This window comes from Cygnus olor, chromosome 7 (assembly GCF_009769625.2).
Source record: "Cygnus olor isolate bCygOlo1 chromosome 7, bCygOlo1.pri.v2, whole genome shotgun sequence".
Lineage (NCBI taxonomy): Eukaryota > Metazoa > Chordata > Aves > Anseriformes > Anatidae > Cygnus > Cygnus olor.
The window spans coordinates 38,366,831-38,382,033 of record NC_049175.1 but is presented as its reverse complement, the minus strand read 5'-3'; the positions used below and the strand labels follow the sequence as shown (position 1 = coordinate 38,382,033).

The window sequence follows — 15,203 nt, the reverse complement described above, 5'->3', positions numbered from 1 at the left end:
GCGGGCGCGTTGGGAAGCGGAGGAGGGGCCGCCGCAAGGGGCGCGGAGCGCGGCGGCGTCGCCCGGCTCCGCGGCGGGAGGCGTGCCTGCAGGCAGCCGGCTTCCTGTCCTGGCTGGGACGGACGTGGCCCCAGATGCACGTCCTCATCATCGGGGAGCCCCGGAGACTCGATCTCTGTTTCTTTTTTTTTTTTTTCTCGTTACATTAGGGTTGACAATGGAAAAACAATTCAAAATAAGCAGAGGGTATTAATGTTGCTGTTAATTTCACTGGGATGAGGATTTGCCCCAATATAGGGGCAATTGACCTACATAGACCTACATATTGCTTTCTGCTTCAGAAATTGCCACAAATTTGCTACAGGGTTTTCTTTCCTCACCCGCCTAAAACTGTCTCATGATTCTATGAGACAATATATTGGCCTGTGCATGCCGGTGTATAGGGATCAGCAGCAGTGAGTTTGAAGGATTTTGTAATAGACAAGGGCACAGAGGCTTTGTTTGTCTCATGACTTTTGTTCTTGTTTATTCATACAAGCAAGGCAGTTTATTCTTTTTGATGGGCTGTGTGGTCAGGAGTAGGCTGGAGAACAGCTAGAGAACAGGAAGTTGTCTAAAGCTGAATTCTTTCCAGGTTCTTGAATATATTTGTAATGTTTCCAGCGCTTCATAAACTGAAAGGTCTACTATCTTGAAATGTACCGTATGTGTCACTTACTCAGTAGCTGGGCCTGAAGCATAGGAGTTTGGTGCACTTACCGTTTTTATCGGTTTTCACCCTACTGGCCTCTCATAATTCAGATATGGATGACTGCAAGAAGTGTCTTTGGAAACTTAGTAGCAATGCCATCCTTCAGCATGATGCGTTCTGTCTTCTCAGGGCTGCAACATCCTACCAGTGCAGAATTTCAATTTAGCTTAAAGTGCAAAGGGTTTACATTTAAACGTTGGATTTACACATTTAAGCCCATATATTGTCTTCATGACAACAGTGTTCTGCATCACAGCGCGCCACATCTCAGCAGCTGGAGGGAGAGAGAACACAACAGCCTCAGTGCTTCATTTGGTTTGTCAGATGGCAGCACGTCCAGGGAACTTACAGAATTTTTTTCTGTGCTTTCTTTGTTTGTTTTGTGTTGTTTTGACTGTATCTTTTCTGGACTGTTGTTCTCTGAAGGTTTATTTTTTATCATAAAATTGTTCTTGGCTGACGTACTGTGAGATGACTATAAAGATGCGAAAGCCTCGAGTTTCGGAAGATGACTGTTCGTAGCCTGTGGCTTCCTTCTGCGTGGGCTGATATGACCCAAACGTCGCTTGGTGCTTCGTTCCACTCCAGCCCGAAGCTGCAGTCACTGGTGGCCTATTTCAAAAGGTTTCACGTTGGAAGCTCTATTAAAAGCCACCAAAATTAGTGGTGATAGTGCTTCTCAGCAGTACTTCTACCTACAGGAAGCTGTCGGTCGTTGCTCTTGTTACCCTGAGCCCGCTTGCGCAGTGATTTCCTACAGCGTGTGCGCGGCAGTGAGCGTGCGTTGAAAGCTCGAGACCATTTGTTTCCACGGAGCGTGTGGGATCTCTGCCACGGCGCACGCTGCAGCTGTAGCGCTGCCGACGAGCCGCGGCGGGCTCTTCCCGAGGAAGGGGCCGCCACCTTCCCCGAGAAACGGCCCCCACCGCCGGCAGGGCCCGCGCCCGCCGCCGCTCTTCGGAGGGGCGGGGTCAGGACCTAGTTGCTGGGACGCGCGCGGCGGGAGCGTTGCTGGGACGCGCGCGGCGGCAGGGGCCCGCGCGGGCAGCGGCGGCAGGGTACAGGGAGGCGGCGCGGCGCGGCGCGGCGGGGCTGTCGGGCGGGCGAGCGGACACCCGCCGTTCCCTGGCTGCTCTCCCGGTTGTGCGGCGAAGCAGTCGGAAGAACTCGTCGGCAAACGGCTCCGGCGAGCCTGGCAGAGCGGCGGGAGGGGCGACATGGACGTGGCCATCCGCGAGCGGCTCCTGGCCGCGCGGAGCCGCCGAGGTGAGGGGGTGTCAGGCTGCGGCCCCGCACCGCGGGATGTGCGCCTGTTCCGAATGTGCAGAAATCGTACGGTCTTGATTTTTTTTTTCTGAACGCTTTAATTGTGCTTCTTAGCCTGATTTTCTCCCAGTCAAACTTATTTCATCAAGCAGCCTTACGGACCCAATCCCGAGCTGTTCTGTCAGCAGGACGTATTCTTGGGTCCAACGAGTTGCGATTAAGACCTTCAAAGTGATTTACTTTATTGTTTGCTTACATCAGTGATTTTAAACTGCACCAGAGTTGTTAATGCTTCATCTTACAACAGTTGCTGACTTTGAACAACATTTGCTTGACCTTTTTTCCCTAAACATTCATAATTTTGGGGCAATTCCTAATTAAAACCTCTGGGCAATTTAGAATTTAGAATTGCCCAGAGGAGCCGTGGGTGCCCCATCCCTGGCAATGCCCAAGGCCTGCGCAGGGGGCTTTGGGCAGCCTGCGCAGGGGGCAGGGGTCCTGCCCATGGCGGGGGGGGAGAGACCAGGGTGCGTTGTAACGGCCCTGCCAACCCATCCATATTGTGATTCTGTGGTAATTTCTTTCTTTAAAGGAGGAAGAGGGTGTTATATAGTTGATCTGAAATAATGCAATTACATGTCTATTGGTCCACCTTGAATCATAAATTATCTATTACTTTAGATGTTCAAGCTTTGAAGGATGCTTATGAGTTGATCAAATCAGCCTGTCAAGGAGGATCTGCACTTGACTCATCAGATAACTTCAGCACAGACTTATATGTTCTGTGTGCTGAACAGGCATTTCAGGTTTGTAATTTAGTTAATCTGTGTTGAATAAAAAAAACAAAATGAAATATTGTATTTAGAGTTGTTAAAGTTATTACTTAAATATTACTTTCCTTTCCTTTTTTTGCAGAGCAATTGTGTAAGCATGCATTCCTTGTTAAAACTCAGCCTCTTCCCTGAATCATCACTTCTTTATAATCAATCAGTAACTTGTGGTTTATAAAGTTTATAATTAGTCGAAAATATATAAAGCATACCATTGTAATATGAAATAGTTTTCCATGTCTTTTATTTTTTTTCTTGTTGTCAACAATATAATCTGTTTATGAATGGTCCCTAGTGGACCAAAAGAAGGAAGAGTTGCATTCTAATTATGAAAAACTGTCGCTTTTTGAGCTGACTTCCATAACATATGGTAGAGGTTCTTAATTTTGAAGTATTTTTTTAATTCTCAATCCGTGGGTATAAGTGATTGGAATTGAAGCAGACGTAGTTTCTAATAAAGTAACTTATTTTTTTCCAAGCAGCAAGCCACCCAAGTTTGTTCTGTTGTCTGAAAATAGAGATGCAGCGCTGACATCCATGCAAAATCCTGCAGGCTAATATACATACTTTTTTTTTTTTAATCATACAAGAAACTTTGCTTTTATCTTAATTCTATTAATGGCTGCTAAAAAAGGAAACTTTTTTTGTATACTGTAAGGGGTTCTATGACTAAGTGATGCAGGAGCTGTATTAAATAAAGGAAACATTTTTTAAATGTTTGGAATGACAAAAATTTTACCTTTAAATTTTAATAAAACTTAATGACCTTGTGGAATGCAACTTTATGGTATATTGTTTGCATACTGATAATGCTGTTATGTGCTACACAGTTTGAGTAGGTATGCATTTTTTAAAAAAATTAAAATGCTTTTTTTTTCTCTTAGCTGGGATATCTGCAAATTAGCAGTGACTGTCTACAGATGTATTTTAAAGGAAGATTTCCTGTAAACCAGTTTACTGGTAGAGCATATTTGTGCCAAGGACAGTTGCACGCTCCACTCTCTACAGATAATTTGGTGAGAAATGATGAAGGTTGTATTATATTAAGTTACATCTTAAGAGCATTCGTTCTAGGTTTTTATGTATTGCTTTTAATGCAAAGCTTTCAGTCATTTAAAATATACAAAGGTCAGTCATCAGAACTCTGGGAAAAATCAAATGGAAGTACATTAACGTATGATTTGGGAGTAAACAAAGCTATCAGCTGAATTGAACTAATATTGCAAATGTGTTTGGGAAAAAACGTCAACACTTGGAAGGTTTTTCAGAAGGTCAATAATTTCAAAGTTAACTTTTTCACTATTAAATCAATATGATATATTCAGATCAAATTTAGTTGTAAGCAGAAAAACAGTTGCAAAATGTTTCATTCAGAAATACACTAAAGGTACTAAAGGTACCTCAGAGAGATCATCCAGTTCATTTCTCTCTTCTGTGGCAGAGTGTTTCCGCTACTGATCAGCTGCCTTTCAATGTAGTGCTTTGGATGTGGCTTTTTGAAATGAGAGTTGAAACTTTCTGATAGCAACTCAGTAGTATACTTCTGCTTCTAAAAGCTCCTTTGTGCTAGTATTTGGTTATACTCTGTTGTTTGTACATGATGAGCAGGTCTTAACCTCCTTCTGAATTTCAGATGGAGTTGGACCCATTTTCTGTCTTCAGTATTTCACTGTTCCTCATACTGTTGTCACTTAGCTTTGACAATTTGTTACCTAAGCTCTGATCTGAAATGGCTTTAACAGGTGTTAAGTGTTTGTGTAATTTGCATTCACAAATCTCTCTGACGGATAGTCCTATAGTTTATTTTAATAATGTTTCTGAATTACCTTTCAAGCTAGAAACTTTTCATTAGCTGGAAAAAAAAACTTTTCCCTAACTGGTATCTGTGCTTTCTTTGCCTTCTCAGAGCACATGTGTTATCTTTCTAAATTAATCAAACTGGACTGTGATGTTCTATAAATGTCAGCCAAATTTTGCTGTTTTCTTCTTTGCTCTTGTCAATTTGATAGAAGTTCAGAACCATTCATGCATGTGCAATCCCAGCTGTGGCTCCCTTGTGCCATGTGTTCTAATGTGCTTTTAAGGTACACTTTTTGTCAGTTGTGAGGATTGTTCACTGCTGTGTTCCTAGGACATTTATGAAAGAGTGAGTGGCACAACTACACATGGTCTACCACTAGTAATCATCATTCATTTAGAAACCGGATAAAATTGTCCTTACTTTTGGTTTACATCCTGGGAAAACCTTGTTAGTCGACTAAGACTCTTAAATTCTTATGTGCCAGTTGTGACTTTTCTACTTTCAAATCTGTCACCTCTCAGGCTCTTGATCCTGTTTTTCCCTTTATCTGGGCAGTTCCCACTCATTGCTCAGTAACCTTCTTACACCAATCCCAGAATCCAGTAAATCAGTCTCATCTCTCCTAGAGTTTTATTATTATGTTTTGTCACACTATACAGAGCCCTTTGGCATCATCCCCTTCTTGCCCACCTACTTCCACTTCTGCTTTTCCGCTTCCACTGTGTCTTTCTCACAGACTTTCAAAAATCCCTTCCTTATGTTCCCAAATTCTAGTTTCTCCCAATCTTATTCTTCTTCACCAGATTTCTATTCCTCTTGTACCTTTGCTTTTCACCATATGTTTTTTCTCCTGTCTATCTTTTTCTCAGCCACAGTCTCTTCAGTTAGTTCTTGTCTTCTCTAAACCTCGTGTTCCTTCCTGTCATCATTTGTGCTCTCAATACACATTTCATTTTACAAGTATCCCATCCTGTTATCCAGCTCTTTAGGTTCCTTATCTCTACTTTCTTCGCTTTTTCCCTGTCCTAGCCTGATCACTTTGGTGCTGAATGGCTGCGAGAGAGAAACCACTGAGAGGACCTCTTAGGTCGGTAGAAAGCTGTTCAGTATAGCTTTTTGCAATTCTTCGGAAAGTCTTGCTCAGTCCATGTGGAAGCAAGCTCACTCTATGTGGAAGCTTAAAGGAATGTTATACCTAAAATGTAAAACATAATTGAATGCATATATAAATTGAAAATGGATTTGCAGCTTACTGGATTTGACTGCTGTTTCAAAGAAAGTATGGAATGGTAAATGCTGGAGGGGACCTGTGGAGTTCATCTGCTCCCAGCAGGGCCACCCGGAGGTGGTTTTCCAGGACCAAGTCCAGACAGCTTTTGAATATCTCACAGAGATCGTGACTCTACAACTTCTCTGGGCAACCTCTGGCAGTGGTCAGTCACACTCACAATAGAAAAGTGTTGTCTTGTGTTCGGAGGAGACCTCCTGTATTTCAGTTTGTGCCCATTGCCTCCCGTCCTGTTGCTGGACACTACTGAAGAAAGCCTGGATGCATCTTTTTTGCACCCTCCCTTCAGTAATTTGTATGCACTGATAAGATCCTCTGAGCCTTCTTTTCTCCATGCTCAGCAGTCACAGCTCTCTCAGCCTTCCCTTATAGGTGAGATGCTCTAGACCCTTACTGACCCTATTTGTGGTCCTTCCCTGGACTCTTTCCAGTATGTCCATGTCTCTCTTGTCCTGTGGAAGCCCATAACTGGACCCAGCTCTCCAGGTGTGGTCTCACCAGTGCAAAACAGAGGGGAAGGGTCACCTCCCTCAGCCTGCTGGTGACAGTTGGCCTTATGCAGCCCAGGATAATGGCTCACCTCCTTTGCTGCAAACTCACTTGCATAAGTTGCTGGCTTATGTTCAAGCTGGTATCCACCAGGCCCCCTGTTTTTCGTGGTTTTGTTTGTTTGTTTGTTTTTCCTGAAAAGCTGCTTTTCAGCAGCATTGACAATTAAAAGAACAAGCCTGACAGCATTCAGTTGACAAATGATTACGAGTATGGCATGTTGGAACTTTTCCGAAGAAAATGATACCTGAGTTTTTTTAATGTAAAAAACCAGTATTTTTTTCCTGGCTTTCCTCTTGGAAATTTCTGAGCTTTCTTTGCTGAAAAATTTAAAAGGACCCAACTTTACAGCTTTGGACAATTTCAGTCCTAATGATTAAACTTTGGCAGAAATTAAAGAAAAAATAGTATGAAATTTTGAAATCCGGCAAGCATGGTAATAGGCAATGCTACCGTTTTTTAGTTGTTCTGGTGTATGGCAACAAGTTATTATGACAACATGGTTTAATTGAGAATGGTCTGAAAATAAACATGATGAGACATGAACATATTGAAATATGAAAATAATGTATTGGTGATTTATAAAGGCTATGTACAAATTTCCTAAATCATGTTTGCTCTATTTTAGGAAGCATTTGAAAAGTTTGTGCTGTTTTTTATGAAAGCAATAGATTTTGCAACACGTGATCGAAGGTAGGACCTCCTGATAGTATTTACTCTTTAAATCTCAGGAGATGTTAGTGAGTTAGGTTTTCATAGTTGTTTGTCTCAGCTTTCCACGAGATAGTCTTTTTTTTTTTTTCTTGGTGGATTTCCCTTCCAATTTGTTACTTTATTTCTTTAACTACTGTGCATGCTGTGACAGTATAGGAATACTGTAATAGTATTAAATAAACAGGATGAATCAGACTGTTTAAACCTGGTAGATATCTCAGGGCTTTTCTTCCCCTTTCGTATTTATGCTCTGGAGGAGGAGAGCACCATTTTAGCTTATTTTAAGTAGTTAATTACTGGGTAAAGTGTAGTCTTAACAGTTGTCTTATTCTTCCTATGCTGTACATGTGCTCAAAGTTCTGAGTCAAGGTTAATTCAGGAACTTCAGTAGGAAAAGTTCAAATTTTTATTTCTTAGGAGTGTCTTAAAATTCTTACTCTGTAGTTTCATGTTAATCTAAGTACATGAAATCCTCCATTCTTGATTCTTTTTTTTTTCAGATACTATTTTTTGATATATAATGCCTCAGTTCTTTATTGGCAATTTGTGAGACCATATCTTAAGCCTGGATTCCGCTGTTACCTTGTTCCCAGCCTGTCTCAGATTGTTAAAGCATTAAACCAAACTGAAGAGCCAGACAGTGAATGGAGAGCAGAACTCATGATGTAAGTTTAATTGTAATTTCCATATGTGTATTCTGCAGTCCTTTTGTGCATGTGGCTGCCACCTGAGGTAGTTTTTAATAATGTTTATTTTATTATAGAATCATTTAGGTTGGAAAAGACCTTTGAAATCATCAGTCCAACTGTCAACCTGGCCTACTGAGTCCCATCACTATAATATGTCCCTTAGTGCCACATCCACACATCTTTTAAATACCTCCAGGGGTAGGGAACTCCACCACTTCCCTGGGCAGCCCATTCCAATGCTTCACCACCCTGGGAATCGTAATTCATAACTTTTTAACAATATATAAATATACACATAATTCTTCCTTTTAATATTGACTTTGAGGTTAAAATGTTAGTAGCAGATGCAGTCAGACCCAAGTCCTATCTGAACTGTCACAGTCATTTCAGATGTAGTGTTCGACACATTGCTTATGTGTAGTCCTTTGAAGTGCGGAGAAATACAAACTCCAGTTTTCTTTAAGAACCTTTTTCTTCAGGTAAGGAAACATAATGTTTAAATAGATAATCAAAGACCTTTTCTGTCCTCTGATGCCTGATGAGAAAGAAACAGCCTGGTAAGGCTGTGAGAGTGTATCTTCTAATTTACTTCTTCATTCTGAAGATTTTATATATGTGTTTATCTTAGCTATCTTTCTTACCGTAATTTCTCTTGTTAGTCTATAGCTGTATGTTGAAATGAAATTTTAAGAAAAACAAGTTCAGTGAGCAGAATAAATATATTGGAAATGCAACATTAAGAAAACAGATGAGTCATCACCAGTAGTGATGGTTTTGTGTTGTTTTTTTTTCATGTTGTTAGTCACATGTTTTAAGTACTATCTGGTTCTATATGATTCTTAATAATGTAACTAGTTCAGATCAAGCCTTTTCCTTTCTGATTAGTATTATATGTAGTTTTCTTCAATATTAAATTAAAGGTTACTCCTACTAATTTGAATAAACTGCTTGGCCTAATGTTTCAAAGTATAAATGAAATGGGTCTTTTCTTTAACCAGTCATATGGCAAACAGAAGTCCAAAAGTTATGTGAAAGAGAAACTTGCATAAACAAGGCTGCTAAGTTTTAAACTGGCAGGTTTTCTTTCTGGTAATTAGTGCATTTTTGAGAATTAAACCTCCCAACAGGGTGAATTCAGAGAATATCTTTAAGCTTTATGCAAAAAAATATATATATATATAATTAGAAGTCTAATAATTTTTAGGGAGGAGATTAGTAATCCAGGGTTGGATAAAAATGTGTTACTGTCTCGTTTACATCTATGTCATAACTAAAATTTGTTAGCTGATCTCGTGTCCTATTCAGGAAATACCTAGCTTTTTCTGCATTTGTAGTGTTAAGATGTGAGTGTAGTGTAATTTACACTGAATTAAATAATTAGCTCTAATCAGAATCTTTAGCAATTGGTTTTCACTGAAGACAGTTTGTGGCTGAAGAAGTACATGGTAGTTTCAAGGACAATCGAAGGTAGTTTCGTTTCAAGGACAGTCTTATTAAGCGTGACTGAAAAGTCCTTATTGCTTGTAGATGACAGTGAAAAATACAATCTGATTAAATGTCATTTTAAAAGACAGGTAGAATCACAGGGTTTTTAAATAGTATGTTGTTACTTTCTGCTATAGCTGCTATTTTTAAGAGACTGAAGAAATTACTACTTTTTGATACATCGCATTCAAATATTTTCTTCCATAATAAGAATAACAGAAAGGTACATTATAAATAATTATCACTGTCCGTTGGAAAGTTATTTCTTTTTTTATTTGAGCTGTGAGTGGTCTCAATCTGACTTCCCTTTGTGTGTGGAACAGTGTGTATATGATGACACCACACACTTACAGAATCCTGGAATCATTCAGGTTGGAAAAGACCCTCATGATCAAGTCCAACTGTCAACCCAGCGTACTGAGTTTCATCACTGAACTGTGTCACTTACTGCCATGTCCACATCTCTCTTAAATGCCTCCAGGGATGGGGAATCCACTACTTCCCTTGGCAGTCCACTTCAATTCCTAAGCACCCTCTCCATGAAGAAGTGCTTCCCGATACCAAATCTAAACCTCCCCTGGTGCAACTCGAAGCTGTTTCCTCACATCTTGTCACTTGTCATCTGAGAAATGAGACCGACACTCTCCTTTGAGGTAGTTGCATAGAGCGATGTGGTCTCCCCTCAGCCTCCCTTGCCCCGGACTAAACAACCTCAGTTCCCTTAGCTGCTCATCATAAATCTTACTTTTCAGACATCATCAATTGGTTGTTCAGATGGTAGAATTAAAACATTTTTATGTATAAACCTAGTCACTTCTGCTAAGAAAAATTATGTGTAAAGGAAATTTTTTTCAGATAGGCTAGAGGGTTTTGGAAACTATTTTCCTAATAAGTGTGGGATCCTGGTTAAAAGATTATTTCTCCCTTAATTCTTTAGAATCAAAGTATAGAGGTTGACTAAACTGCTTGAGGTAACAGTCCTGGTTTATAACAATGCATACGTTTATACCAAAGCATGCCTTTCCTCCATGAAACGCCTTTGGTTCTTCTCCCATCTTCACAGAATCACTTGAACAGTTGAGGGGGAGGGGTCTCTCAACATCATCTAGTCCACCCTGCTCATGCATCTTAGTACAATATATCTGATAGCTGTTAGGGTCAGTGTGTCTTGTTTCTTATAGCAGCTACACATATTTAAGACTGATACCGGTTTCTTTTGAGGGTATAACTGCATAAATTATGGGTGTGCCTAGATTGTTGTGTCATTTTAATTAATCTAACTAAAAGACCTAAATGACTTATTTCTTGACTTAGATTAGAAGTGAACGGGGAAGCTGTGCTGCAGAAATTGAGAAGTATGGTAAATAAGATTGTAGTAACATACTAATAAAATGTGCTCAGTGTCTCTGACAGCTGCTCACTAAAAAGAAGAAATTTTATTATTACAAATTAGGCAAAAATGAGGATCTGAAATGTTACTTTTGTTTAAATATAGCTGTAGATTTAAAGATATGATATTCAGAGTCAGACCTTTTAGCAGAATTTCACTTTTTTTGTATGTAAAGTTCTTCTAAAGTAAATTTTAATTTTAAAGCATCTGAACTGATAGCGTCTGATTTGCATTCTGATTGCAATTCGGATTTTACTGAGATACACATTTTAAGAACAAGAGCTATCTGTTAGATAATTTGAAGTTTTTGCTAATAAGAGCAGATATTTCTGGACTGAGCAGCACATGTTGGCTAAGAAATTCATTAAGTCTATGATCACTAAAGAAAAGCAATATTAGAAGCTTAGTCATGCTATTGAGTCTTTGGTATTCAATTTCAACAAAAGAAATGGCAAATTATATGCAAAACCCTCATAAAAATAAATTTAAAAAAATAATGTTGGTTGAGCAGAAAAACATAGGTAATATGAAGCTTTGAAATTCGGAAAACACAGTGGAACTGAAACAAGGGTAAAGGTATCTGTTTTTACAAGCTATTCCAAAAGTTTGAGAGAAGTTCATTACATAGTTACTATGTTGCTTCAAAAACAAAACAAAAACAAAAACCTGGCAGATACTGTCTATAGATAAAAAGCATATACTTTAAGATTGCAAGACAATTCAGGCGGAAAAGGGACCTCAGGACATGCGTAATCCAACCTCCTGCTCAAGAGACTCAGCTCAGGGTTCAGGTTCAGGTTTTAATCAGTTGCATCTAGAAGCTGTCAAGACTGGAGACTGCAAAACCACTCTGAGCTGAAGTAGCTCTGCTTCACTGCCCTCACGGGGAGAAGGTTTTTCTTTAGATCCACACTGAAGTTTCCTAGTTGCAGTGTACACCCATTCTCTCTTGCTCTCCTGACATGCACCTTAGTAAAGAGCCTGGGACCATCCTCTCAGTGACATGACCGGCTGTCTGTGCTCCTGTTAGTACAACCCAAGATGCTGTTGGCAGCCTTTGCTGCCAGACCTCACTGCTGGCTGGTGTGTGTCTTTCTGTCCACTAGGACCCCCAGTCCATTTCAGTAGATATGCTCTTAAGCTGTTTGAATGGTTTCACCATGCACTGAGGCATGGGAGATTTTTTGGTTAAGACTGAAGCAAAGCAGGCAGAGTCTCAGCTTAAATCTTCTAGTTTACAGACTATAAGGAAAACAGAAAGTTAGAAATTGATATTTATATAATGCCTGATTCTGATATTAAATTAATTTGCCATTGATGGTTTCGGCTCTAGAACTGAACAAAGAATCAGGTTGATTTTTGTTTCTAAACAAGATATAAATGGAAGTGTTACAAACAACCAACCAAAAAAAAAATTCCAAAAACTGTGCACTATTGGTACTCTGATAACAATTCACATTATTACCCATTATTACTAATGGCATAACAATATCAATTAACAATGATGAATTGTTACATCGTTGTCTTGGATTCTCTGAGTAAAGCTGGATCATAAACACCGAGATGCCTCTACAAATAACTGAGAGAAACAGTTTTATGTGCAAAATAAAGAGTGTCTATGTAAGTTTTCAAGATCAGACAACCTTTCTTTAGAGATGTTTGGGTCTGCTATTCTACAGACCATTTCCAGTTCTTGATACGCTTCTACCACAGTTTTTAACTTTCTCTTTGTGAACTTTTCTATTTCTTTGGTCTATGACTTGATAGTTTATTGCTGTGTAGCATTTTTTGTGTTTTCTTTCTAAGTTGAAACTGGAGGGAAATAAGAAATCAAAACATTTCAAGTTGTACACTAAAGGTTATATAGAATACGTTACAGTTTTTTTAATAACAAACATAATCTTGCTGAGGTATTGATGAGAATTAGCAAGTACACAATGAATTTGTGTTTTGAAACTAATGGTAACCTTTATTTTTTCTTATATTTGTATTTTTATATTTTTATGGAATAATTTACTATTATTTCTATGGTATTGTTATTATTTATTTTATGAAGCCACAGGCTCTTTTTCAGTGAAAACAGATGAAGGATTGAAAATCCAGTAGATACATTGAAGTTTCCAGCATGTATGGGTTCTCGTTTAGTAGATGACTTTGAAATACTAGCCTTTCCAGTAGTTAAGGGAGAACCATAGAATGCAGCTCGCCTTTTTTTTTTTTTTTTCCTTCATGCAGTGTTAAATCATTGATCATTTTAATTCCAGGTGTCTTGTTGTGCAGAGTGTTCAGAAAAATCACCTTTTCCAAGATTATTTTTGTGATCTGTTATAAATGGATATTAAGAGCTGTGTATTTTCTGGAAGAAACAAATGCATAAAAGTTAGAAGTTCTCTTTGTTGAGTCAATGTCTCTTGAAAAAATATGAATAAGAATTGTTTCAGAAAACATTGATAAATATTTAATACAAATATTTATTTAATCTGCAGAAATTTACTTGAGTGCCTCCTCGATGCTTCAAAACTGAAAGAAGCAAAAGAGTTTTCATCTACTGCAGCAGTCTTTATTAAGGAAAATGTTCCAGATAAATACTCTCAAATATTTTCTTTAATGGTAATGCTGTAAAATATTTATAATTCCCAGTAAGACAGGAGCTTTCTCTACATTTATTAACATCCTTGTTATTTTTAAGTATTTTATTTCCTGTACTTAAATGTTGTGAACTAACAAATGATACACCAGATAAGCAGATATTTTTATTGTTTGTATTTTTCATACTCTAAGCTAAAGAGCTCCTTTCTGCTCCATGTTATTTCAGTACACCGTAATATTATAAGGAAAACTGTTGCTACCCCTAAAAAATCTGTGTGGGAATAATTGCTGTTACCACAGATGGTGTAATAGGTAACTTCACCTGTTTTATGCCACTGGAAAAAAAAAAAGCTAGGCTCTATTTAGCTTTTGTCGACTATTCTTATGCTGAAATATACTTAAATGACCCAATGTGTACCCTATAAAGAGTTCTGGGAATCAGAGTATATGATATTAGTTCACATTTTTTTGCATGACCTTAATTTGGGAAATAAGAGGGTGAAGATAGATGTGACAAAAGCAGAAATAGGCAAATAAAACTTTGGAGTTGCATGCAGTCATATTCTTAAGCACTCCTTCTATGTTCCCTGCTACACTCTTTTTTGTCTTAATTACGCATTTCCACTGCATTTCAAAAGATGATGTTTATGTTCTGTGTTCTTTAGCATTTGAATTAAGAGAACCTTAATGACCTTCAGAGGTATGAAATTAGTGAAGCAATGACATTTAGGCAAGGGATCAAAATTATTATTTTTTTTTTTTTTTAGAGGCAATTTTGAACAAAGCTACTAAACATTTGTCTTAGAAGAATAAAGTAGTTCTAAAAGTTTCCTTGGGCTATGTTTATCAGCAGAGCTACAGAAGTATGATCTACACTATTGGATGCTTTAATGACAGCATAATCAAGTCCTACAAAATATAGTGTTCCATTACAATTTAAGTAATCATTATTGATTGCTATGGACAGTCAGTGTCAGAGGGTCAGAAGAAATGTTGTTACATGTCTAATATGTAACTCTACAGATAAATTGAAGTAACTACAGTACATTGTAATTTCTTTGTAATATTTCTGTTATATTTAATTTATAGTTGCAGTTAAATTTCAATAAGTCTAATTTCCCTTATCTGGATGAGATGATTTCAGAATGAGTGTTATCAGAATGTTCTAAAAATGGATTAATTAGAAATCTAACTCAGATGATAGTTCCAGATTTAGATTTCTGCTAATATTTCTGATCCTCAGCATGTGAAAATTAATACAGCTTTACTAAGTGGTATGTATGCAAAACAACATAGATTATCATAGTAATTTCATTGCCCTTAACGTCCATTAAAGTCCATTGCCCTTAAAGCCTACAATCAACATACATGATTTATTTTAGCCTTGTTGAGTGTCTGTCCTTCATTGGCTTATTTAGTTGATTAATAATGAAATTATTATTTTATAGGTATACCACAAACTAGTGGATATTTCCCAGATGGAGAAGGAAATACAAAATTCCATCCATTTGTCAGTGATTTATAAAATGCAAATGATAAAATCGTGAGTACTAAACTGTATCCTTTCCCTTGGATTTTGATACTTGATATTACAGAAGTAGAGTCTGGTTCTGATATCTCATATGCCAGTAGAAGACCATACTACAAAGATTAGTTTCTCTAACGGAAACAGTTTTGAGTAGTGAATCTCAGTCCTGCCCAGAAAACTGCCATAGCTAAAAGGTGAGAGAATTCTTGGGGAATGTGTAGAATAGTGTGTTGTACTGACAGTCTCAAGTGAAAGAATTTACAAGAGATTGAAAGACGTTTTTGTATCTAGCAGATTGTGGCTTGGTACACAAGTCATATATA

The 15,203-nt window shown here is 38.2% G+C and overlaps 1 protein-coding gene across 1 annotated transcript in view; it reads left to right on the top strand.

Moving 5' to 3' along the window:
* The first annotated feature begins 1,968 nt into the window (after positions 1-1,968).
* The window catches only part of CFAP46 (cilia and flagella associated protein 46), a 73,339-nt gene continuing 60,104 nt past the window's right edge, over positions 1,969-15,203 (top strand). Inside the window, 7 exon segments of the mRNA XM_040564064.1 lie at positions 1,969-2,017; positions 2,699-2,823; positions 3,732-3,863; positions 7,114-7,178; positions 7,700-7,864; positions 13,250-13,373; positions 14,801-14,895. Coding sequence (XP_040419998.1) covers positions 1,969-2,017; positions 2,699-2,823; positions 3,732-3,863; positions 7,114-7,178; positions 7,700-7,864; positions 13,250-13,373; positions 14,801-14,895 — 755 coding nt within the window.